The 25,941-nt window shown below is 39.0% G+C and overlaps 3 protein-coding genes across 3 annotated transcripts in view; 1 reads left to right on the top strand and 2 right to left on the bottom strand.

Annotated features, from left to right (window-relative positions):
• pkd1b (polycystic kidney disease 1b) overlaps window positions 1-17,786 on the bottom strand; it is a 38,412-nt gene extending 20,626 nt beyond the window's left edge. The window contains exons 1-18 of the mRNA XM_027155663.2: window positions 17,645-17,786; window positions 17,377-17,557; window positions 16,271-16,449; window positions 14,485-14,603; window positions 14,256-14,403; window positions 13,378-13,643; window positions 11,993-12,739; window positions 11,484-11,615; window positions 11,199-11,374; window positions 10,717-10,856; window positions 6,773-10,413; window positions 4,983-5,156; window positions 4,725-4,862; window positions 3,903-4,185; window positions 2,864-3,095; window positions 2,608-2,758; window positions 1,072-1,206; window positions 597-741 (exon numbers count right to left, since the gene is read on the bottom strand). Coding sequence (XP_027011464.2) covers window positions 597-741; window positions 1,072-1,206; window positions 2,608-2,758; window positions 2,864-3,095; window positions 3,903-4,185; window positions 4,725-4,862; window positions 4,983-5,156; window positions 6,773-10,413; window positions 10,717-10,856; window positions 11,199-11,374; window positions 11,484-11,615; window positions 11,993-12,739; window positions 13,378-13,643; window positions 14,256-14,403; window positions 14,485-14,603; window positions 16,271-16,449; window positions 17,377-17,557; window positions 17,645-17,705 — 7,048 coding nt within the window. The 5' untranslated portion in view covers window positions 17,706-17,786. The remainder of the gene's footprint in view (window positions 1-596; window positions 742-1,071; window positions 1,207-2,607; window positions 2,759-2,863; window positions 3,096-3,902; window positions 4,186-4,724; window positions 4,863-4,982; window positions 5,157-6,772; window positions 10,414-10,716; window positions 10,857-11,198; window positions 11,375-11,483; window positions 11,616-11,992; window positions 12,740-13,377; window positions 13,644-14,255; window positions 14,404-14,484; window positions 14,604-16,270; window positions 16,450-17,376; window positions 17,558-17,644) is intronic.
• A 3,816-nt stretch (window positions 17,787-21,602) lies between these two features.
• Window positions 21,603-24,280, bottom strand: mrpl27 (mitochondrial ribosomal protein L27). Its single transcript, XM_027155660.2, has 4 exons — window positions 24,023-24,280; window positions 22,891-23,019; window positions 22,312-22,379; window positions 21,603-21,984 (listed from the first exon to the last, which is right to left on the bottom strand). Exons 1-4 carry the CDS (start codon window positions 24,060-24,062, stop codon window positions 21,778-21,780), a joined length of 444 nt encoding a protein of 147 aa, XP_027011461.1. The 5' UTR covers window positions 24,063-24,280; the 3' UTR covers window positions 21,603-21,777.
• eme1 (essential meiotic structure-specific endonuclease 1) overlaps window positions 24,143-25,941 on the top strand; it is a 14,385-nt gene continuing 12,586 nt past the window's right edge. The window contains exon 1 of the mRNA XM_027155659.2: window positions 24,143-24,428. The gene's annotated coding sequence lies outside the window, so the exon portion shown is untranslated. The remainder of the gene's footprint in view (window positions 24,429-25,941) is intronic.

Consider the following 25,941-nt stretch of genomic DNA (forward strand, 5'->3'; position numbering starts at 1 on the left):
CTAAACTTGCCTGTCTGTTGCAGGCGGTTGCGCAACATATTTCCCGTAAAATGTATTATATTTATTTACATTAATGTAATTTAATATATAAGTGTATTTTTCTTATAAGTTTAAGCAATAGTCTATGATGTTTCCTGTTCAACCACCACGGGCATGGCCGTCGGAAGTAAATAAAAAGTGGGCGTGTCCTGTCCCACCCACACATAATGGTTCAGACGCCCATGCATTTCAGGAAGCAGGAGCGTGGTCAATGCTGTGGGTAAAAAGCAGAATGGAGTTTAATGTATTAGGGAATTCTTCAAGCAGAATGGATTCGACTGGCGGTGCTCTGAAAAGTAATAAAAAAGACATATGCGCTGAATAGAGACAGTAAAAGTGGGTGGGTCCATAATTATTGGTCTTAAAAAGTGACTGGGTCCTGTCCCACCCACATATAATGGTCCCGACACCCATAACCACGGGTATCGGATTATAATCGGTCACGCACCACCGATACCCGATCCACTCAAAATGCTTGGATCGACATCGATACCGATCCAAAATATCGGATCGGTACATCCCTAATTGTGATGTTTGTGGTTAAGGAAATTTCATACTTAAAACATTCAGAATATTCCTTCCAGTGTCTATAGGAGTGACATCTCCTTGTCTAGTTTGCTTTCTGATCAAGTTGATCATCTTTCCCAAGGCCGCCAAGACTCGAGAGGTACACTCTCCGCATTGCATCTCAGACGGAATGGCCTGTGAAAGAGAGAAAATTATTACCCCTTCTACCCGAACCAGGACAGAAATGTACAAATCCTTTAGCATACAAAGCCTGAATATATCTACACACAGCATACCAGAAGTCGACTGAGCATTTAGTTAACAAGCAAGAGGCTCAAGAACTGGCCAAGGGTTGATTCATTTGATTCTTACATCTTCAAATTCTCCTTATTTATATAACATAGCATGATTGTTCGGTACATTACTGAGCTCTTGGTTAGCCTATAGGCCTTAGCAGATAGCCACCGCCTTCTGACTTTTCTAATGACTGTCTTTTTCAGTTATCATGAATCAATTTAGACCTACTGTGGAATGAGCCAAAGCTGAGCTGATCTGTGCTGCATCCTGAAGCGAAGACACCGAGAGAGAAGCCAAGACTTGGGTCACATTGCCTCGCATCTGGACTTTGTCCTTAAACTCCTGCATGCTAGTAGCGTTTAACTGAGAAAAAGCAGACAGATAATGTACTTAATGACACAGAAAATATGAAAACATTGGCTATAGTCTACTTTTATGCTGCACTGCTGAGCAAACAGCCCTAGAAATACAAATGGCTTGCTTGTGGAAGTGATGTGCACCTAACTCATGGTCCAGTAACGCGGTATAAAGCCCTATAAAACAAGTTTTAGTACATTACCTCTACACTCTCAGAAAAAGGGTAATAAACTGTACTTTAAGTGGTTTCGGTGCTGTTACCAGTCCCTCGTTCATAAATATTGTCTACCTTTAGTATGTTTTAAGTGTTACACTGTTAAAACTTTACTCTAAAAATAACACTGGTCTATTTTTGTACCTTAAAATTAAAGTCATTTAAATCAAAATACATTTACATAAGTTTGCTTCACTGTAAATGTAATTTTAATGAACTGTAATGACCTGAAATATACAGTAGCTCTATAATACTTATGATCTGTTAATAACACTTGACATTAGGCCATAAAATCAAAATATATTTAAATGAGCTCATTTTACATAAATATACCTATAATCACCTGACATACAGTAATGTTCTATAATGCTTTGCGTACTCATAATAACACTTGACCTTAGGCCTTATAGTGCTTCATAAGGTATTGTGTATTAAATAACTTGAATTTACAACGTATCAATGCATTGTGTAGTAGACATTCACATAAGTTTGTTTCACATAAACATTTAGACTTAAGGGGCTTTATAAAGTACTATGTATTGGATACATGAAATTTAAGTCACATCAAAAGAACCTGACATAAAAACTTATTTTAATTAAAGCCTTTAATCACCTGCCATAATGCTCTATAATGCACGGATTAGTGTTAATAACAGGTAAAAATGTAACCATAGGTTCTTTTTTACAATACATGTGCCTGTGGGGATTATAGGTGTCTTTGAGAACACATACCATATGCTATATTCTATGCTATAGAGTACCGGTGCATTAAAACATTTTTCTTTACAATGTTCTGACTAACAGAAAAAAAAATCTGTGTGAACTCCAGCATCCACGATGATAAGATTCCTCTCAGTTTCTTCTTTTTTAACTAAATTAGCAGTAAGAAAATATATCCATAAAACAAGAGGGTAAGGTTGTATTTCAGAAGGTTATGACTTCAGATCTCTGCCAAACTGCTACAGCTGGGTGATTGAACATTTCCATTAACTCTGTTATATAAATGAGATCGAAAGTAAGTGGCTCTGAGATAAGGGCATCTGTTGAATGCCATATATTTTGCAATATGCTAAGGTTTTTTGGTTAAATTCTGTTTTTAGTATTTTCTTATTAGCGATATTGCTCACTGCTGTAAATTGTCATCTTATAAAAACCTGTCCAAACCTGTTCAAATACAGAGAAGTAAATCCCACCTGATTGAGCTGGCTGGTCAGGGCCGTGGCATATGGTATAACATCCTGAGGGTTGCCTTGTTTCAGTAAAGCCCACAGTTTCTCCTGACTCTTTTTCTTCAACCATTCTGTTTTGTTATGGTCACTCACCGGTGCTATGACCATCAGATTCCTGCATGGTGAGTTAGGGCATATAAAAAAATTCAACCATACAACACCTAAGTAGAAAGAACATACTGTATGTTCATGTTAATGACAGCAGCAGCATCTCACGCACCTTTTGATTGCAGTGACTTTGGCTCCCATCTTATCCTCAATGGTAACCATTACAGTAATAACGGAAGCATTACGGCCTGGTCTTGTATTACCCAGGGGTACCAGTGTGCCATGTTTGTTTTGTGTGCCTCGGTATAGAGTTATTAAAGGACATTGCGGTCCTGGGTTCTCACATTGTGCTACTTGGAAAGTGTATATCAACTGAGCAGAGTTATTGTTTTCATCCATCCAGCCTGTAGATAAGAAATAATAAAAATAATAACTGACGGAAGTAAATTATTCCTCCTTGATTTGGGTATCTGTGATTTTAAGTTTGAAAGTAATGAGTATTTGTTCAAGTTATGAGTGTTCAGATTTGGAATATGCAGGTACTTACTGTATGATGCCTTACTGTAAAGATAGGATTTCCGATGTTTGAGAAATGCTTCAGAAAACTACGTTGGGACGACATTATAGTTTGTTAATATACGATCGGCTTTCCAGCGCTGAGCTAAAGGCTGTTACTACACAAAACGCGGTTGTAGCTGCCTCTCTACATTACCACGATAGAAAAGAGGTGTTATTTGTGTAGTAACAGCGTTTAGCTCAGGAGTTATTGACTCGGGAAACTCCAACCTGTGAATATGTGGCCAACTTCCTGCTCCTTCAGTTCTCTCCAGCGCTGGAAAGCTGATCCTATATTAACACGTCCTACTTCTTGCCTTATCGTAAGTCTTTCTTTCTTTCTTTCTTTCTTTTTATCCTCCATGTCGATGTTAAAACCGCTTTCTGCTAATGTCACACATGTGCACTGAACACTCTCTCCGCGCATATTGACAAGCCCCGCCCCTTTTTGCTCATTGGCTACACGTTTGTTTTGATTTTTGTTTTGTTTGTCGTCCCAACGCAGTTTTCTTTGGAGACATTGGAGACCCCACCTTTAACTCTAAATAAATCCCTTCTTTCTTACTGAGCACTTAAAAATTACATGAATAACATTTTAGGTGAATTTAGTTGAATTGTTTGAATTCCCTATTCAACTCTACAACATACTGCGGTACCTGAGCAGTTGAATGAAACAACATTTTGAAGAAGTCGGACCGAGTCTTCTGGAGACAGTGTGCAGATCCCGGCCTTGGGTGGTCGATTCTGGGTTAAATCAATACTCGCTGATCCCCATAGTCCGGTAGATGGTTGGGACACATTAAGCCTGAATATGTATTTCAATCCAGGCTTTAGCACATTAGGTCTGACGACAAGATCGGTAGAGCTGTGTCCTGTTGGGGTTGTGACTTCATTCAGAAGTAAAACTTCACCTTTTGTGTTTTCTGCAGTCCAATTATACTGCAGACAGAGATTTGAAATTCCAAATAAATCTGAGATGCATTAAGCTCTGTAGGAAGCTTGTATCCACTCGTGTAAGAAATGATGCTTACAAATGATATTTGAACTCAAACATTCTTTCATTTATTCATTCATTTTCTACCGCTTATCCAAACTACCTCGGGTCACGAGGAGCCTGTGCTTATCTCAGGCGTCATTGGACATCGAGGCAGGATACACCCTGGATGGAGTGCCAACACATCACAGGGCACACACACACACTCTCATTCACTTACACACTCACACACTACGGACAATTTTCCAGAGATGCCAATCAACCTACCATGCATGTCTTTGGAGCGGGGGAGGAAACCGGAGTACCCGGAGGAAACCCCCGAGGCACGGGGAGAACACACACAAGGCAGAGGTGGGAATCGAACCCCCAACCCTGGAGGTGTGAGGCGAACGTGCTAACCACTAAGCCATCGTGCCCCCGAACTCTAACATATATTAATAAATAAAGTCCATACAATTTCTGCATAAATAAGTGTCTATAATACCTGAAGAGTGCCATTACACCGAGGACAACATCCAGACAAAACAAGAGGATAGCTGTAACTGACAGAGGAAGAAAACACCAATCTGCAGGATACACACTTCACAGTCACGGGTAAAACTTCTGCTTCATGAACTTGAACCTGTATAACAAGACAAAATGAAATCGAGGAGTTCGCCTTGACTGTGCGCTAATTTCAAGATTTTTCTTTATTTGCGAAACAATGAAATCCTTAGGGGACTGAATAATAGATGGTACTCACCTGCTGGACAGTTGAGACAGGTGATCTACCATGCTTTTGCATTGTTAGTGTGAAGTGGTAGACACTCTCTGGCTCTAGTAGATGCCTGGGGAGGATAAGCTTGCTGCTGTTGTATTGAATTGGATAATTATTGAGCGAGGATGCTGGAGATTGAGGCGCACTGGCGTTCTGCTCCTATTAACATAAACAAACTTGTTTTAGGACTAAAATAGTGTGTTAGAGTAGATACTATACTGTAGGATGCACATTATAGCAAGATTTGTTTTTGCTGTGATGGTTTTGCTATTTAAATTGGTTCATAAAAGGAACTAAATAAGAAAATACAGTGCTTTGATGTCAGTGGTTATTGGGGTATATAGTGTTATAGTATAGTATACCATTGGTAGATTAATGACTGGAGGTAAAGGTTCTATTAATTTTGATTTTTGATAACCAATACATGCTTGGTACGTTTCCATAACGTTCTTTTTATAGCTCTGCAGTCTTAATAATGCTGCTTTTATCTTTTCAGAAACAGTTGTATTTATGTATTTATGTACGTCGCTCTGGATAAGGGCGTCTGCCAAATGCTGTAAATGTAAATGTTGTATTTATATTGAGATGTGAACCTTTCTACCAGTACACTGGCAGCTTATGGGACATTTGCAATCAATATCAACAAATAAATTATTTTATCACAGCAAGTGTGATATAAAATATTTCAGGACACTGCTGCTTTTCAGTGTGAAACGTTTGTTTTTCTCTTTGTTTATACCATTACACAGAATTTTAGTAGTTAAAGATCAAATTGTACAGTAGATGCTCATGAACAAGCTCTTGGGGCTTCTCAGAGAGCAGAAATGGGTTTGATATCAACTTTAAAGATACAAAACTATTTATTTGAAAATATTGCCCCTAGTTGGCTAGGCGAAAACAGAAATACTTATAAAACACTAGTATTTCTCAAAGCCCTGAGTTTCTACTTTTATACGAGCTTCATAGTAACCACCACTCTGGAGTGTGTCATGGCAAAGACATCCAATGCTTAACATGGATATGACTAAACAGGAGCAAATACCATTGTAATTGTAATCGTGTGACTTGATAGAAGCTGGTTGCACAAAAACTAATTTAGGCTATAAATTCTTATCTACAAACAACCTTTATGTTTTAACTAGTAAATTTATTCTATACTAAGTTTATTCTTATTCTAAGTGTCTTACTTGGGCTATTTTGTGTAGCTGCATAGATTGAAACCATTTTACTTCCAGGTTTTTGCAAAAGATCAAGGGCGGTAAATACTATATATATATATATTTATTCATTCATTCATTCATTTTCTACCGCTTATCCAGGGTCACGGAGAGCCTGTGCCTATCTCAGGCGTCATCGAGCATTGAGGCAGGATACACCCTGGACGGAGTGCCAACCCATCACAGGGCACACACACACTCTCATTCACTCACACACTCATACACTACAGACAATTTTCCAGAGATGCCAATCAACCTACCATGCATGTCTTTGGACCGGGGGAGGAAACCGGAGTACCCGGAGGAAACCCCCGAGGCACGGGGAGAACATGCAAACTCCACACACACAAGGCGGAGGCGGGAATTGAACCCCCAACCCCGGAGGTGTGAGGGGTGGCTTAGTGGTTAGCACGTTTGCCTCACACACACACAAACACACACACACATTATATATATATATATATATATATATATATATATATATATATATATATATATATATATATATATATATATATGCAAAGCAGGGCATTGGAGATATAATTGCATAATACTCACCACGGTAACATCCCATCGGAACTCCAGCAGATCAACCTGCTGAACAGTAGCGTCAGGATCATAAGACTCAGTTCCATCCAGTATCAAATCTTTCTGGTTTGACCAAATTTGGAAAGATCCACCTTTAATCAGTGGAACCAATGGACTGTTTACTACAGAGAACCCTGTAGTCTTATAATGTTGTAAAGGTGTTCCTTCAAACCTAGTGGTAAACTTTAAACAATAGTCTCCCACTTCTAGTGTGTGTTTTGGGAGAGTCAGGAGTGGTGTCTTAACATCCACTAAACCATTTAAAATGACTTTCCTTTCCATGCAGTCTGGATCCATAAAGATCTCCCAGAGGTAGTTTGTCTTGTAAGAAGCACAATCATTCAGATCCACACTTGCTTCGAAATAGTTTTCCCTTGATTTAAGCACTTTTGCATGCTCTTGGATGAGAGTAAGACGAGGCAGAGTGCATTCCAGTTTCCTTACAAGAACCGGGAATTGTGCCGAGACCTGGCTGATATTGTTGAAAACGGTTACTTGAACCATAAATCTGCCTTCAACATTATATTTGTAGCTTTCCTTATTGGAGTTTGTAACTCGGTTCCCATTGGTATCATCACTAAAGTTCCACTTGTACAAAAGGTCACTTCCACCATCAACATGGGCCAAAAATGTGACCTCGTGATCTACAAAAGGTGCATCAGGTAAGATGGAAAGCTTCACGTTTTTCACTGGCTGCTGAACTTGTACTGTCTCGGTCAAGGACTGCGAACAGAAATCAGTCATAGCTTCTACTGTCACAGACATTGATCCACTGCCCACCGGGAAATATTGCACACTTTGACCGATCTGTTGTAAGGTTTTGAAGCCGTCTAAATTGAAATTCCAACGATAGGTGACCTTAGAGCCTGTCTTTACTGATGCTTTAAAACTGACTGGTTTTGATGCTTCAAAGACAGAAGAGCAGCAGTTAACCAAATGAAGACCTGTAACTCGTTCTACCACCTTCACGGTGACGTTTACTGATAAGGCGCTAACAAGATTTGTTGCGACTGCCCGGATGGTGTGATTTCCAACGGGAATGGATGAGGTGGTGAAATCCTCTTGATCTTTTAGGTTTGTATTCCTTCCTGGAAATTCCAGGGTAAATAAAACCCCGCTTCCCTGAGTGATGGATGGTGTGAAAGTCACTGGATCATTCTCACAGATAACTGCATCACTGACTCTTAGACTAAGACCCTTAATGGCATCTTGCACCGTTACAACATGTGACACGGCCTGCCAGCTGATCTCATTTGAGACATTAAGTGTTACTCTATGGTCTCCGGCATCCATAAACGAATAGCTGAAGGTTCGATTATTACCTAAAACAATCTCAGTTCCTTTCCAGAAAATGGCGGTCCACTCCCAGCGTAGATCAGTTCCTTTTCTGACAGATCCATGAAAATTCAAGAGACTGCTTGATGCAACAACGAAGGGATTCAATCGTCCATTTACCTCAAAGTCGATCTCTGAAACAGGCTCCTGGACGGTGAACTGTTTAGTGCCATTGACAGAGCCCAAAACATTTCCTATTGACACTCTCAGTGTAAAAACATCAACAGCATTAAAAATGTGTTGGATAAAAGGTACATCTGTTGTCATAGGAACGCGATCAGTGTCTAAAAACCAAATATAATGAAGATCTGTCCCGGTTTTCAGAGTCACTGCTATCTTAACAGGTTTTCCTTTTGCTATCACGTTTAAAGCTGAGATATTTACACCAGAAATACGTTCGACTGCCCTTAGAGTAACGTTACTATACACTTTACCAAAAATATTGGAAACGATTAGCTTGACAGACACATTACCAGCGTGATTTGTAAAAAAGTTAAACTGTTTGCCAACACCAATTATGTCATTACATCCATCTTGATGCACTAACCACTGATAGGCCAAGCTGGTACCACGCTTTACAGAAGCATTCAAAGTGATAGTCTCGTTTGTGGGAAAACAGCTTGTAGATTGTAGAATCTGGCTTGTAATTTGGACATCTTGTATTCTCTCTAAAACCTCGATTGTTGTTGAGGTTTCTAATTTACTGACAGAATTCTGTACTAGAACTCTTACGTGAAATATCCCTGCTTTAGGAAACACACATTTATACTCTGATGATCCAAGGTGTGAGTCAGTCAGGGAGTCTACAGACCAATAAAATTTGACATTGTCATCCATGACATTGCTTGAAGCGGTGAAAACTGCTTCTTGGAGAGCTTCTGTGAAAAGCTGGTTGGCATGAATTACTACATCAGATATAGGAACCTGAACGTCCACATCTACACCGACGATCTCTTTGATAACTGCATTGAAAACTAAAGCACTGACATGATACTGACCGGCTGAAGTGAAAGCATGTGACACATTACGGCCTCCGTACTTCGACAAACCGTCTCCAAAGTCCCATTCAATCTCAACACCATTCTGGCGTGGCTCGGTCCAAAAGAAATATGAGTGGTTAATAGTAAGCACCTCCATATCTCCATTGTGTTGTACAGACATTTTTGATATAGGTCTATTGACAAAAACCTTCGTTGATGCGGTTTTCTTGCTGACTTGGTTTTGTGTGATTACCATAATTTCATGCTGGCCCTCTTGTGTGAAAACAAAGCAATGATGTGATGTCCCATTGACGGGGCAGTCGCATGAAGAGCTGTTAAACCAGAGAAATTGGTAGCTTTCACCACCAGTTGGAAGCACTGACACATCGAAACATATCTCTTCCCCTACCGCTGCAATGTTCAGAGATGAGTGTAGGTTCATATCTGTAATTAAGGACTGAACACATAGGTTTGTCTGATAGTGTGCAGATCCTGCTTGGCTATAGATGGTCAAGTCGATGAGGTAACTCCCAGTACCTGAGAACGTATGAGCAACAGATGGTGTCCCTTTCTTCACGGACATGACGGTACTATCTCCGAAACTCCAATGGAAAGTTAACTGAGAAACATTTCCTCTCACAAGTGCCTGAAGATTTACTTCCTTTCCACTCACAACGCAGTCTAACGGCAGGATTCCCGTAACAGCAGGTTGATAAATGTCTACATTGATAGAATGTCTCACGCTGCTCACAGCATTCCAAGTGGTTACTTGGACCGTGTAGTTTCCCACAAACCTATAGACGTAAGAGACTGAGTTTTTCTCTAGGTCTTTAAACACAGTCCCATCACCAAGATCAAAAGTCCACCTGAGATCGGTTCCTGTAGATACACTTCCACTGATTTCGGTGATGGAACCTAGTTCACTGGGGCCATTATATCTCAGATGGACACCTGAGATAGTTTCAAAAACTTCCACAATAGTCCAGGAATTCAGCTTCGACAGAGTGTTGTCGGAAAACACTGAAACGTTAAAGACGCCGGCTTTCTTAAAAACATGCCTGGTTATCCTGTGAGGTCCTTCGACCTCTGACGAACCGTCTCCAAAGTTCCACATGTAAACGATTCCATATGAAGACGGCTGTGATGAGGTTTCAAAAAGGATAGTTTGGTTGACTTTGGGCAAAGCAGGCTTTGATGAGACTAGCACTTTGGTCAGTGGAGATCTTACTTTAAGCAGGACAGCCGTTTGGATAAAGTCGTATTTATTTTGGGCTTGTATCCTCAGTGTATAGTCACCTTTACAGAAATAAAAAAAATATTCAGTACATAGACATAAATGTTGTGTGTTAGATATAAACCATACTATAGACTATAAGCATTCATCCTGTTACTGGATTTAACTGGATTTACCTGCTTACAAATGCTGATACCATGCTAGAATATCATATCTGTTGTAGTTACATTTATATGGATGAAAAGGGAGATAATGTGACATAAGATGCCAAGTGAGCTTAATTTAAAAAATAAATCTATTTCTTTAGTTGATAAACATGACCATATGAAATAACATGTGGTCAATCATGACCACAAAGTATTTACCTGGTGTTGTGTAGATGTGATGTGCGTTATCCTGCAGGTATATCTGTGTTGCGGTCTGATCCGGCTGAACATCGTTCTTCCTTTCTAACGGTGCGACACTTGTATGATTAACACAGCTTGAATGGTCGCCAAAATCCCACCTGTAGCGCACAAAATAAGGACTATTATCTTATTTCAGTCTCACCGAACATACTAAGCACTTTAACTCAACTGGTTATTGATCGGAGGATCAGGGTTCAAGGCCCAGCACAGCCAAGCTGCCACTGCTGGGCCCTTGAGCAAGGCCCTCAACCCTCTCTGCTCCAGGGGTGCTGTATCATAGCTGCCCCTGCACTCTGACCCCAACCTCCTCAGTTGGGGTATGTGAAGAAAAGAATTCCACTGTTCTGTAAAGTATATGTGGCGATAATAAAGGCTTCTAAGCCCCGTTCTATCCTATCATCTCTAAGCATGAACATTTTTAAAAGCGATGATGTGCTAACCTTATCGTGACACCGATGGAGACGTCCAGCTTCACTCTAACGCCGTAGACGATCGAGGTGTTCACGGCAACGGCTTCCGTCGTGGAGAGGAACGTGAGCTCAGCTAACGGGCTCATTACATCTGCTGTGAGTTTGACCTCTGTGAACTGAGAGCTAACAGGATTCTCAGCTGTTACCTATTACAGAAAACATATATCAGGACTCTTTGCACAGTCATTTTGCTGCAGTTACTTGCAGGTTGGTCAGAAGATTGATTTCAGTTGATTTTTGTTTATCGGTGTTCACCCTGAGCGTGTGCTCTGCTGGTTTGGTGAAAGCAACACTGTAAGCCTCTCCTATGTGGGCAGAATGGGCTCGATTATCAATAACCCAGGTGTACATTACTGATGAACCAGTGGCCACTGCTGCGGTGAAAAGCTGTAAAGAAAGAGTCTCGTAAGAAGCGTTCAGATTTATGCCTCAATGAGATGTTAGTTCTAAGAAAACTAATCATTTTATGGCCAGAAATCATGTGGTATTGTTCAATTATAAATTTTGAAGTTCATAAAAAGTTGAAGTATGGAAGAATGGAAGAATCCCCAAATTGTTTTGGTTACAGAGATTATTTTCTGCAATAATCCCTAAACTAATGGGAAAATCCTATTGACTTTTTGCTAACGGTTACCAGGGCGATGACCCCTTCATGGTTGGCCGATAAAAATACATCGTTCCTGCAACACTCGATTGGAATCAATTTCTGCAATTGTTGTGATGCAACACTTAAATATGTCAAATTTCGTTTCCTTCATAAGTACCTGTGGGATGTCCACTAGAACCCTGTGAAATCCTTGCGGTTGTATTCTCAGTCCCGTGATAATAACATGAGCTTGAATCTTCACACTCAGCGTCTGAGAGTTCAGCTGATTGGATGCTGTGATGTTCAGAGTTTGTTCCCCTTGTCTAGTAGGCATGAGGTATGCATAAGAGAACCATGTATCACGAGAATCCCTTTGACAAAGTGGACGAAATTCGGAAATCTCTTCTGGACAGGACTTTAGGAATGGGACTCCTGCCCTGGACACCGGAGCAGACCATGAGCTTGTCGCATTTCTTCCTGAAAGGATCTTGATAATTATTAACGTTTGGATATCTGAAGCTAAATCAATTTGGTTTTCGTTGTCCAGAACTGGATAGAGAACCTGCAGTCCTGTCACTGGGGTCTGAAAATCGAACCGAACGTCTCCAGGGATGTTTGGGTCTATACCTGTTTCTCTCTGTGTGCTGTTTACAACAGAGTAAGGACCATAGAGATGTCCAGGGTCTGCGTAGATCAGACGTAGGTCACAAGACACATTGTCCACCCAGTGGCCTCCGTCTGTCAGAGCAGACACTGCGACATTGACCCAGCCACCCCAGTCAGGTCCAAGAATGGATATATAGCTCTGGCTCCAGGCGGAGTCAGAGACGCTCGAACAGTGAAGGAACTCTCCGGATTTTCTGGTGTGCTGAACGGCAAGAATATCATCAGGAAACACGGGGAACTCTTTGCCTTTAAACATGACCTGTGTGTGGGAAACAACGTCACTCAAAATGTATATAATTGATGCAGTTATAACATGTAACAATCTATAGCATACATAACTGACATAGTAGCATGAATATAAACATATATGTACATTACTTCACATAACATATCTAAATACGCTATAATGCGCTATAACTCTACACAGAGTACATACAGGATATAGGCAGAAGTTATAATACATTACGACAAACCTTGTTATGTTATGACTGCATTCGTTAAGCAATATTTAAAAAAGCATGTATAACATGTTACACAACATATATGGCCGGTGTAATAATACACGATAAAAAAACACTTTATAGAGTCAAATGAAATACATTATAAAGAGTAATTTGACTGACGTAACAGAAGTACAATGAGCACATTTATGACATCCAACATTTATGTCACTTAGAATTAAATCACCTTGACAACCAATTGTAAACTGCCTTAATGGCTGCTGGGCTTAACCTAATCGGAATAAACCGTACTGATCTTCTATGCAGACTTGATACGTAGGGCTTATATAGATATCAGATATCAGCACTACAAGCCTTAATTAAATAATTTCTTTTTAGAGCTTCAGTGTAGAAGAATGCAATATATTCAATAAAGATAGCAAAGCTGTGTGCTTACGTTGATATGGACAGGCTCAGAAGCTCGAGGTATTTCCAATGCTATGTCTGCCACCATATGGTAGAAAGGAGTCACTGCAGTGTAGCGCGGCGGCAGACTGAAGACCTGTCCATCAGCAGAGGAGTGATAAGGGCTGCAGGGGCTGGTTACCAGCAGGCAGCTTTCCACCAGATGGCACCAGTACTGTCTGCTCGGACATCCGCCAGTGGTGTTGCACAGAGGCTTCAGTGAGCAGCAGGTGAACGGATTGAGGATGGAGCTGCAGCCTGACACCAAGGACGATGAGTCGTACACACTGTATGACCTTTATCTTAACTACAAGACATTTAATTCTGACCAAACCTCAAAGTTTCAATAATTGAAATGTTCCATTCAATTTTTATTTGTATAGCGCTTTTAACAATTGTAACACTTCACAGGAATAGAAAAAAATCACAGTAGAAATTACAAAATTTAAAATGAAAACATTTCATTCATTCATTCATTCATTCATTCATTCATTCATTCATTCATTTTCCACTGATTAGCCATTATGGATGATATATATGTCTGAAGATTTGAAATTGAAATACAAATAAAATAACAAGTAGTGTAATACTGTACATTTATTTAAAGCAACATAATCTCTATTTATGAAAGATTTTAAATATGTCATTGTTTGTATAATCGCAACATCGGAAAGACTCATTTAATAAAGCACAATAACATTGTCTGCAAGTTATGAATCATTAAAACGCACAGCTATCGTGATGGCTTGGACACGAGCACATGGCATAAGACACAACAAACTCCTGCCGGAATGCCCCCTGGTGGTTATCAGCTGAAATGCTATATGTTTTTCAGAACAGAATGAACTTTATTTTGTAATTTACACCTACCTGGGGGCACTAAGTGATGGTTCGGGCTGCAGTACGGCCGTAAGATCTGAACTTTGGCCATGGTGAGCTGTTGACTGGGCTGAGCTACCAGCTCTACAGATAGCACTTGGCCTCCATGACTGACCCAAAGTCCTGGGAACAGCATCATCTTTACAAGCAAACAAAAAAAGTAGTAGTAGACATCAGTAGTTACTTCAGTTTGTATAGTAAACTCTTCATGTGTACTAACCTCAGCTCTCCGCTGTTCTAAGTCCGGTGGTGAAGGCAGTGCATGTAGCTGAGTCTGTGTGTATACAGCGGACATAAGCGGAACCCCGATAACATAGCTGTCCAATGATGGCAAAGACACTTCAGGGAAAAAAATTATTTATCTTTGTTAAATGGCAGGATAGCTGTTTTTTTTTAACCCCAGACCTATTCTATGGAATTTCCATAAAAACAAATAGTTCATTTAATAATTTGTGTCTTGAGGCAGACACTGCTTAGAAGCTGAATAGAGATGTGTAATAATTAAGAGGAAAAACACCTAGTCAGACTCTAGTAAAAGACATTTGCAGCATTTGGGCAGATTATCTAGAAAAACATGGTGAAGGGCCTTGTTCAGGGGCCCAGAAGTGGCAGATTGGTGTACCAGAGACTCAAACTCACAACCTTCCATTTGGTACAACACCTTAACCACTAAGTTACCACATCCCCAGTGGTAGCCTAGTGGCAGCCTAGTGGTTATGGTTAATCCCCTCTAGCACAACTATAACCTTATCTTAACCCCAATCCAAAGTTTAAGACAACTCTAATACTATCCTTTGCCTCAACCCTAACTGAAGCCCAAAATTATTTAACTCTACACAAACAATAACTTGCATCAACTGCAACACCATCTCAAGCCAAAAGCTAGATAAATACTATCCCTTAATCATAACCCAAATTATTTTAGCTCAATCTAGCCCCAACTGTAATTATAGCTCAATACCTCAGCCCTAAACTCTAGCCCTAATCATAACCTAGGCAAATTGTAACCCTAGCACTACCCAACCTCTAGCCCAACACTAATTATTACCCTAACCCTAACCCACTAGCATATGCAAATATTAACTGGAAGTCAACTGCAATACCAGCTCAGGTCCATGATCATTATAGCCCATTTCAACCTCTGCTGAACACTACCCCATTATAACCGAAACCCAGCCCATATCCTAGCCCAAACCTAATGCTAAGCAATCCCTATCCCAGGCCTATCCCACCTAACCCTATCCCACTAACCATAGCCCAACCATAAACTTAACTCAACCCTAACCCCAAGCCCAACACTAGCTATATGCAAACATTAACTGGAAGTCAACTGTGGCCTCAGCTCAAGCCCATAGCTAGCCAAATCCTGACCCTAAACCCTAGCTCAATTTAACTTTTGCTTAACACTATCACCCAGGACAACTGCAAACTTAGCCCAACCCTAACCCTAGCCCAACCCTCACTATAGCTCAACCCTAATACTAGACCAAACCTAACCCTAAACTAATCCTATTCCAAGACTGACCCAAACCCTATACCTTGTCCAAGCCAAACTTTACATCAACCATATCTTAAAATTGAAACTAGCTAAAAATTGAAACACATTTCATATAAAAATAAATGTAAACAACTATAAACAATCTTTACGTAACTCGTCTTTAACTCTACTTTAACCTTAATCTTCATGACAGCAACAATCTTATCCCTAACCTCAGTCACTATAGCCCCTCACTCCTAATGCCTAGCCTAATAATTAAAAATAAAATTAAATAATACATCTCTCATCTTCTATATAGTAAATCGAAGAAATAGCTGTTAATGGCTGTCTTTAACATCTTCAGTCACAAGCAAATTCATAAACTGTTAAAAGGTATTCCGAATATCTTCACAGGATGAACATCCAAACTAGACAAAAGCCCCAAACACAATCAGGTCTATTTATGTAGACTTTATTCTCTGTAGGGTTTGTGGAACAGTAATAGCTATAGAAAGTGAAATTCTAATACCTGATATCTGTTTCCCACAAATAAAGTGATGCTTTTGGTTACATGGGCTCCTTTTCCACTGTCCAGAACGAAGAGACATCTGAGGACATGTCTCTCGCTCTCTGTCTTCATGATTCGGATTAACAGCACCAAAAGGACTTGTGAGTCCGTTTCTTAGCCAAACCAATCCAGAGGCTTCTCTGAAAAGAAGGACAGGAAATTACAAAAACGTCCTGTATTAACTACCCCTTCATCAATCAATCAATCAATCAATCAATCAATCAATCAATCAATGAAATCTACAACTACCGACTGTAGTATTATAGACAAAACAAAACAAAACAATACACAAAAAACAAAGAACAACGCAATGCTACTTGCTGCATGGCATAAAAAGAAAACAAGTCAACAACAAACACCATAAAAAACAACAACAATAAAATAAATTAAATAATATAAAAAGGCACATAATTACTGTATGGCTGAAAAAGAAAAGAAAATGGACAATAAACTCAAGAAGTGCCTTCATAACAAAACACACCATAAAACAACAACAAACAAAACAAAACAGATAAAAAACAAACAAACTACCTGCTGTATGGCTTAAAAATAAAAATAATCCATCATAAACGCCAGTATAAGAAAAAAAAATTTCTGAAAGGCCAAAAAAAAAACCAAACAAACAAACAAACAAACAAACAAACAAACAAACAAACAAACAAACAAAACACCAGAACTAAGAATATGGAAAAACTAAATAAATAAAATAATAATAATATGTAAAATGAAGTATTTTTGCTCATACTCAATAGCTAACATTCTTTAACTTTATTCTCATGGATTCTGGTAAAGAAATAAAAACAGAATTAATGGAATGTTGCTTTTTCCTGCAGTAAGTAAACAAGTATTCGTAATGTAGCAAATGAAAGGGCTGTAGAATATAGCGAACAAATAAAATTCAAGCAAATCCTTTTTTTCCGTTCTGTTCATTCAGTATTAAAATCTGGCATCGATAAGTCTATGAAGATGAAGGAGCATCTGTAGATAAATCTACTCAGAAAAACTGATAGCAGTAGGTGATTATTAAATATATACAATATATATATATAAGTGGTGGTTCTTCTTACAGCCGAAAGGAGTTTACTATGAAGGTCTGGACGCTCGGTTTGTCCACTACGGCGAGATCTCCTCCATTAACTTTCAGACAATTGTCCCTCGTGTCTTGCCAGGTTAACCTAGACTCCGGCATCCAGTAACAGCGTGACCCGTCTCGGTCTATCTGGGCTCCTTTTGGGCAGAAATCTCCACCTAGTGGACATTATTGATACATAAATTATTCAGTCGAACTAAGATATAAACTGGATTAAAACATCATAAAAAATTTGAATGTCTCACCACTGGAGCTTCTGGTCACAGTGCTGAGGATCAGGACGAGACTCAGGTGCACAAGATCCATGTCATCGTCCGTCCCTGAGGCCTCTGAGAACCCAGATCTCCTTCCAACATCTACGCTGTTGTCCTCCTCCTCCTCCTCCTTTTCTTTTTACCAGCCTTTATCACTCCTTCTGTTCTCTGCCCTTTCCCTTTTCCCTCTTTATTCATTCTTTCTTTCTTTAGTGACTTATTAGCATTGTGTGCAGCACGGTGTTGCCCCCTCACCTCGCCCCCTTTTTAAAACTATTTGGATGACTTTTAGTTTGTCTCTCAGCAACAGAGCACCAAGCACAGAGATGTCTTCATTAGCATGCTGTAAAACATCTCCAGGGGAATGAGGTCATTAAATACACAGAGGTTAATGCGTCGTCCATTCAAAAATAAATAAATAAATGAATGAATAATTCAACTTTGTAGTCTTCAACACACCCACACACAAATACATGGAAAATACCTACTTTGCTTTTGGCTAAATTGCGGCTAGTAATTCTTACTCCCCTATTATTATTATAGATTTTTTTTAGGGGGGGGGGGTGGAGATGTCAAATTTGCCTGTCTTCAAAACTTGAGAGTCCTGAGTAAATCATGTTAGCCTTCATGCTAATGTTGCCACATACTGTAGTTTCATACACTTGCTAGGTTTGTTAGCTGAACAAATCGATCTTTCTTGCTGGAAATTTTGATTCCTAATGGTGAAAAAACCCAAAGTATAATTTTTAACTCATTAAACCATGGTTCTTGCTACACAGTTAGCTAGCTAGCAAAGCTAGCATTAAACATTATCCAGATTATTATCTAGAGACTACAGGAGCAGTTGTTATAAATGTTTAACAAAACAAACAGCCGCTAAAGAACCAGTGATGTGTTACATTTAATACTGAGCTGTTATGATAGCTAGCGAGTCTCGATCACTCAGCTAGCTAACGGCTTACCTGTAAACACAAGAGATCCTCACATATTACAGCTCACATCAATTGGAGATTATTATATTATTTCAGGTATTAGAAGTAAAGATGGCTGATGAATTGGGTCAAGGATGTTGATTTGTCTGCATTGTCTCAGACATTGCTGCTCATCTTGGTCTCAAAATAAAATTAATTATATTAAAAAATGTAATTTATATATTATAAAAATGGCTTTATAATTTTTTTTTTGCTACAACAAATATAGCAATAAATTTTATTTCACCCGAGTAAGTCATTTAATTTTACCAAAAAAAGACAACAAAAAAAACAGAATGAAAGAAAAACAAAACAAAAAACACAAAACAAAATTAAACAAAAAATAACAAAAAACCCCAAAACAAATAAAACAAAATAAATAAAAAAAACAAATCAGAAAGAAAGAAAAACAAAATTAAACAAAAATAGCAAAAAACTCAACAACAAAAAAACAGAATGAAAGAAAAACAAAACACATAACACAACAAAACAGAAAGAGAAAAAACAAAATTAAACAAAAAATAGCAAAAAACTCAACAACAAAAAAAATAGAATGAAATGAACACAAAACAAAATTAAACAAAAAATAACAAAAAAACGAAAACAAAAAACAAAAAAAACACAACAAAACAGAAAGAAAGAAAAACAAAATTAAACAAAAATTTAGCAAAAAAACTCAACAAAAAAAAACCAGAATGAAATAAAAACAAAACAAAAAAAACACAAAACAAAATAAAAACAAACAAACAAACAAAAACCCCAAAAAACCAGAACTACCTGTTGTAAAATAATAATAATAATAATAATAATAATAATAATAATAATAATAATAAAGAACTCCATAAATCCACAATATCTTTGGGAAGAACATTCCAGAGACTTACAGAATCAAATCTGAGGTACATTAAAAACCAAACCATTAAAACTCAATATGTTTTATTTCCACCCTTTAATTAGTCACAAATAAGCTCTATATTCTTTAATAATAGATAAACTGGCTAGGTGAAATGATTTGTTGCTAAGCAACAGAGTAGCCGCCGTTTAATCACGTGCAATTTTGACATTCATTCCAACAAAGAGAAGGTGTAGAGAGCTGAAAGGAGCTCTTATTGATAACGCAATGGAGTTGAATCAGTAGATGTGTGTAAATGGATCAGAACCAGCTTCCTGCCTCGCTCCATCCTACATGTTTAATATCACAGCCAAAGTCAACACTTTATCAGGCTTCTCTAACATGCTGAATGTGTGAATGACTCCAGGAGCGGAAAATTAATCTGAAGCAGATCCGTTAACAGCTTTTTTTTTTTTTTGGTTTCAAAACACGATACGAAAGCATTCGTTAGTGAGCCGGAGAGAAAATCTGCATGATTACGTCTGGGTTGTTTTTCACTCGCAGTCATTATACCACGAGAGAGGCTTTCACACACGTCCAAGTCTGCTCTCGTTACGACAAACGTGGGTGTAAAGTGCTTTTAGGGGGGAAAAGAGAAAATACCAGCGAAGCCTGCAGCAGAGAAATAAATCTCCATGGCGATGAAGCACAATCACAATCCTCCTCCTCCTCATGCTATTTATCTTCAGCCAGAGCAGAACAGAGTCAATAGCTGTGACGCAACAGAGTGCAAACATGACAAAAGTGCCTACGAGGCAGAGCAAATTGTTTTTAGAACTAAAGAGCTTTTCCTGTGTCATCTGAGAAGGCCGCTTTCACACTTCGGGAATTTTCACATTTTCCAAACACGCTTACATATCGGCTGAATAACTCGATCAGATTCAATTTCCCCACAAACTTGAGGCAGAAATTCATGAGAAAATCAGCTGCTTATAAAAGAGTGACAACTGCAGCAAGATGTCACATCATGTATGGCTGAACACACACACTCACTTACACACACTCACTCACTCACTCACTCACTCACACTCACTCACTCACACACACACTTACTCACACACTCTAAAACACTCACTCACTCACACACAATCACTCACTCACTCACTCACTCACTCACTCACTCACTCACACACAATCACTCACACACACACTTACTCACACACTCTAAAACACTCACTCACTCAAATACACACTCACTCAAACATTCACTCACTCACACACACACTCACTCACTCACACACACACTCACTCACTCACTCACACACAATCACTCACACACACACTTACTCACACACTCTAAAACACTCACTCACTCACACACAATCACTCACTCACTCACTCACTCACACACAATCACTCACACACACACTTACTCACACACTCTAAAACACTCACTCACTCAAATACACACTCACTCAAACATTCACTCACTCACACACACACTCACTCACTCTCACACACACACACTTACTCACCCACTCACACACACTAACTCACTCACTCACTCACTCACTCACTCACACACACACTTACTCACTCACACACACACTTACACACACACTCACTCACACACACTTACTCAAACACTCACTCACTCCCACACACACACTCTCACTCACACACACACACACTCACTCACACACACACACAGAAACTCACTCACTCACTAATCCCCAGCTACACTAAAAGTTTTTTTTGCCACTTCCTGTCTTTCAACCTAATTGGAGTAGAACGTCAGTTATCCTCCTTTCCTGTGCTATACATGTTTAATGATTAGAGAAGGTTTGTTCCAGATTCCGCCGCTCTGGATAAGAGTTTCCCTTAAACCATTTTAACTTAAAGCTATATTCCAGATAAAGAAGATGTTCATGTCGAGGAGTTCATGTTCATGAGTTTTCTTCTTAAAGCTTCCTAAATTTACACACACTCAGGAACAGGAAAAAGAGAAGATAGTGTGATATCAGTGAAATATTCATATAACATCACATCCTGCTTTTATAAAACTAGTATAAACAAGCTACAGATTCTGGCAGGGGAACACTGGAAATATGTTTAGACATCATAAATCAAGGAGGTTTGAGAATGATGATTTTTATGCTATTTATTTATTTATTTATTAATTAATTTATTAATTTATTTATTTACTTAGTTAAAAAAGAAAAAAAAAAAAAAGAAAGTCATGTCACATCACGGACGCATCATCACTCCACCACACCACTTCTGTCAGTCCTGGGAGTCTGAACGTCGGCCATCACTGTGTCTCAGACCATGTCCACTAGCTTGAAGTTGTTCTCCTGCTTGGTGGGGACGACGTTGACGAAGGACTTGTAGAGCACGGCTCCTCTGGGCAGTTTGGGGATCAGGTCCCGGGCTTCGGTGCTGCGAGGCAGAGGAACGTACAGTTCTTTAGTGAAGCGGACCGTCCCGTCCTCCAGAGCGTACAGCGTGTTGTTCGTCCCTATGCCGACCTGTCGGGAGGGAAGACGACATCACAGTGAGTCGGGATCTCTTTCGGTCCTATGCTGAGGACCGATCGCTCTAGTGCAAAAGTTTGTACACCCCATGCGTTTAACAATCACCCAAAAAAATAAAAAATAAAACTTTTAAACCTGGCAAGACTTATTAAGTGACTAAAAGTTAATATTGAAAGATTTAAATTGATCAAACAAGATGAAGATTTATATAAGGAAATAATATAAAGTCAGTAAACACTCTCACTCCTATATTATAAAGCCTGTATTATAAAGTCTGACATTTTGTTAGAAGATCCAGCATTAAATGTACAAACATCTTACATGAGCTCCAGGATGCCAGCGCATGAGCCTCTGTGTGGCGAGGATGTTACCTGCTCGAACAAAGTCTCCTGTAAGGATACAACAATTCAGATTAGTTACTACTGCATGAACACTTGGGGGTGGAAAAAAATAAAAAGGAAAATCCTGGAAATGTTGGTGTGCTTTAATTCTATCTAACAGACAGAAGTTTTACAAAATGTACACACCCTCTCGGAATGAATCAAGGAATGAGAAAGAAAACGACAAATATCTACTTCCGTATAAACCTTTCCTGCTGCCAGGGAATTGATGACACCGACAATATTTATTCTTTCAAGTTTATCTGTTTTTAAATGAGTAAAATAGTAAAATATGAGTAAAACAGTCACCTGGTTATATTTTGTTATTGAGAGTGGAACAGGCTTTAAAGTATCTGTATTGTTGTACTGAGGTGAAAATAAATAAATTATTAGATTATTTGTCTTATTCTCTTGCTTTATTCATCCATTTCTTTAACATGTTCAGATTTGTTTACCTCACAATCTGTGAATCAACACACAAACACTGTAACTTGTCCAAATACAAAATATTCTAAATTACCGTCTTGTTTCTTAAAGCCGTATCTGTGACCCGGACTTTTCCCTCCCAGGTTCTTGCTGCTGCCTCCAGACTTTTTAGACGCAGGTCTGCTTGTGAGAATCGCTGGTGTCTGAGACGACATGAGAAAACCTGCAGAAACACACAAACACACTATAAACGGACTGATACGAGAGGCGGAGTGTGTGACCGCGTTCAGACGACCCGCTTCGGGACTGAGGAGTTACGGTTAACACCAGAAGACGAGATCAAATCAACCTGAAGGGCACCAACACTTTTAAAGTCAACTGTCGGGGACGAGGGGGGCACGGTGGCTTAGTGGTTAGCACACATCCAGGGTTGGGGGTTCGATTCCCGTCTCCGCCTTGTGTGTGTGGAGTTTGCATGTTCTCCCCGTGTCTCGGGGGTTTTCTCCGGGTACTCCGGTTTCCTCCCCGGTCCAAAGACATGCATGGTAGGTTGATTGGCATCTCTGGAAAATTGTCCGTAGTGTGTGTGTGTGAGTGAATGAGTGTGTGTGTGTGTGCCCTGTGATGGGTTGGCACTCCGTCCAGGGTGTATCCTGCCTCGATGCCCGATGACGCCTGAGATAGGCACAGGCTCCCCGTGACCCGAGAAGTTCGGATAAGTGGTAGAAGATGAATGAATGAATGAATGAATGGCGGGGACGAAATATCCGAACGAGACTTTTACTGCTGTAAATTCTAGTTATTTCTATACGTCTGCACGCTAAAGACGAATATAACGACAGGACAGATTCTGTGTGTTGTGACGATCCTCTCAGTTTTTTTCTGCAGAGTTTTACGTTTAAAAAAGGAGAAAAAAAATGCATTATTTACTGCATTACTTTTCCAGGCCTTGAATTAAAATCAATATCTCGTGCATTAATAATTTTCTCGAAGGGTGCCAATACTTATACACAGGTTTCACGGCTCTTAATTAATAACAGACTTTTATATGATTATTATTACACGTGTGTAACGCTAACACATAACTACAGATATATAACAGATACTTTCTACACTGTATAATGTAGATATTCTACATTATATTATCACGCGTTTCTTTTTATTTTAATAATGTTTATCCTTCATAAATATTTTAAACAAACAAACAAACAAACAAACAAACTTACCAGCTCTGGGTCTTAATAACAAGGACATGAGCGCAGCCATTTTGAAATACGTCCTGACGCAGCGATGACGAAATGACGCTCGTTTGACGCAAGTCTGCGTCCTTTCTCTTTAATCGCTGAAAAGGACATTTCACGAATAATTTGTGCGCCGTCTGCGGCGACGTTTATGTCAATAAACTCGTAATAAATCCGTACTTGTTTGTATAAATCATTCATATAGGTATATTTTTATAAATCAAAACGTTTCGGATGTAACGAGATATTACGTGTTACATTATATTGTCGATAGGTGGCAGCACCGCGTGGAGCCGCTTTACCGACAACAGAAAGAAAAGGAAACGAGGAAGAAGTAAGAAAACAAACCCGCGCTGTTCTGGAGAATAAAAACTAAACTTTATCTTTAAAGGTAAACTTTCTTATTTACAGTTTTATTTTTTTAGTTTTAGAACATTTTTTTTATTTTTGTATCGTCTCTTTTGAACGTAGTGATTAATTAAGGAATAAAACATTTAAATCAATTTAAATATGCCCCCCACCCCCCCCAAGAAAATTTATGACATAAAACATTCCAAAACTTAATATTTAAATGAAACAAAACATATTAAATCATACAATGTAGTGCTGTTGGTTTAGTAGCTTTATTTTTCTGAGATTTAATTACACAGAATTTATGATAAAGTCATTTTTTTTTTTTTTTATAAAATGTCATAAAGCCGGGGCCCCCTGGCACCATCTCAGGGCCCCCAGATTGAGAACCACTGAACTAGACTACATGTCCTGAGCAGGTGTTGTCAGTGAACAGGCTGTAAAACTGTTGGCTAAGTTACAGACACTCATGAAGAACCGATGCTGATGATCTGGGAAACGTCTCTAACAGCAGTCACAATGTCATTGTTTGTGTCAACAAGTTGTGAATTAGTTGTAACATTACAACAGGAGATCATGACTTACTGTGTGCTCAAAGTGATGCTCGCAGCTCCAGTGCTTTTCTCTGTGGGTGAACGAGGACGATGCTGAACAATTCTAGGATCTGCTTTTTTTTTTTTTCATTGGTTGTTGCGTTAAATCTTACCCAGATACAATAGTGCTATTTTCTGATTGGCTATTGTGTAGCCCCTTTTTTTGATTGGCTGATAAGTGTCAGGCTCGACTAAGAGCTCCAGGGGAGACGCACTTGATTCCTGCCCGTTTCCATAGCGGACTGATACATTTTGGGCGCTGCGGCTTATTAAATATATGATAAATAGTCAAAAAGTTTTTCTGCGTGAGAAATACAATGTGTGGCGGGAGAGCGTGACAAAAGACCGACATGAGGGACTGTCACGTTTATGCGTGATACTTGAGAGCTCTGCTTAAATTGTTGAAGTTGTAGACAATTAATCAACGACAGGTTGGAGTTACTGTTTCTCTCCCAGTAAAATCCCACCTCGACCTGATTTTAGAACTAGTATCAAGGCAAGTAACCAAAGGTTACAATTGAATTCATTCGTTTTATTTTTATCCGTTTATTGTAATAAACGGTTGTTGAATATGTTGTATAGCAGTTATAAACGGCTGTTGTATATGTTATATAGCAATTATAAACGGTTGTTGTATATGTTATATAGCGGTTATAAACGGTTGTTGTATATGCTATATAGCGGTTATAAACGGTTGCTGTATGTTATATAGCTGTTATAAACGGTTGTTGTATATGTTATATAGCTGTTATAAACGGTTGTTGTATGTTATATAGCTGTTATAAAAGGTTGTTGTCTGTTATATAGCTGTTATAAACAGTTGTTGTCTATGTTATATAGCTGTTATAAACGGTTGTTGTGTGTTATATAGCAATTATAAACGGTTGTTGTATATGTTATATAGCAGTTATAACCGGTTGTTGTATATGTTATATAGCGGTTATAAACGGTTGTTGTATA

This window comes from Tachysurus fulvidraco, chromosome 8 (assembly GCF_022655615.1).
Source record: "Tachysurus fulvidraco isolate hzauxx_2018 chromosome 8, HZAU_PFXX_2.0, whole genome shotgun sequence".
Taxonomy (NCBI): Eukaryota; Metazoa; Chordata; class Actinopteri; order Siluriformes; family Bagridae; genus Tachysurus; species Tachysurus fulvidraco.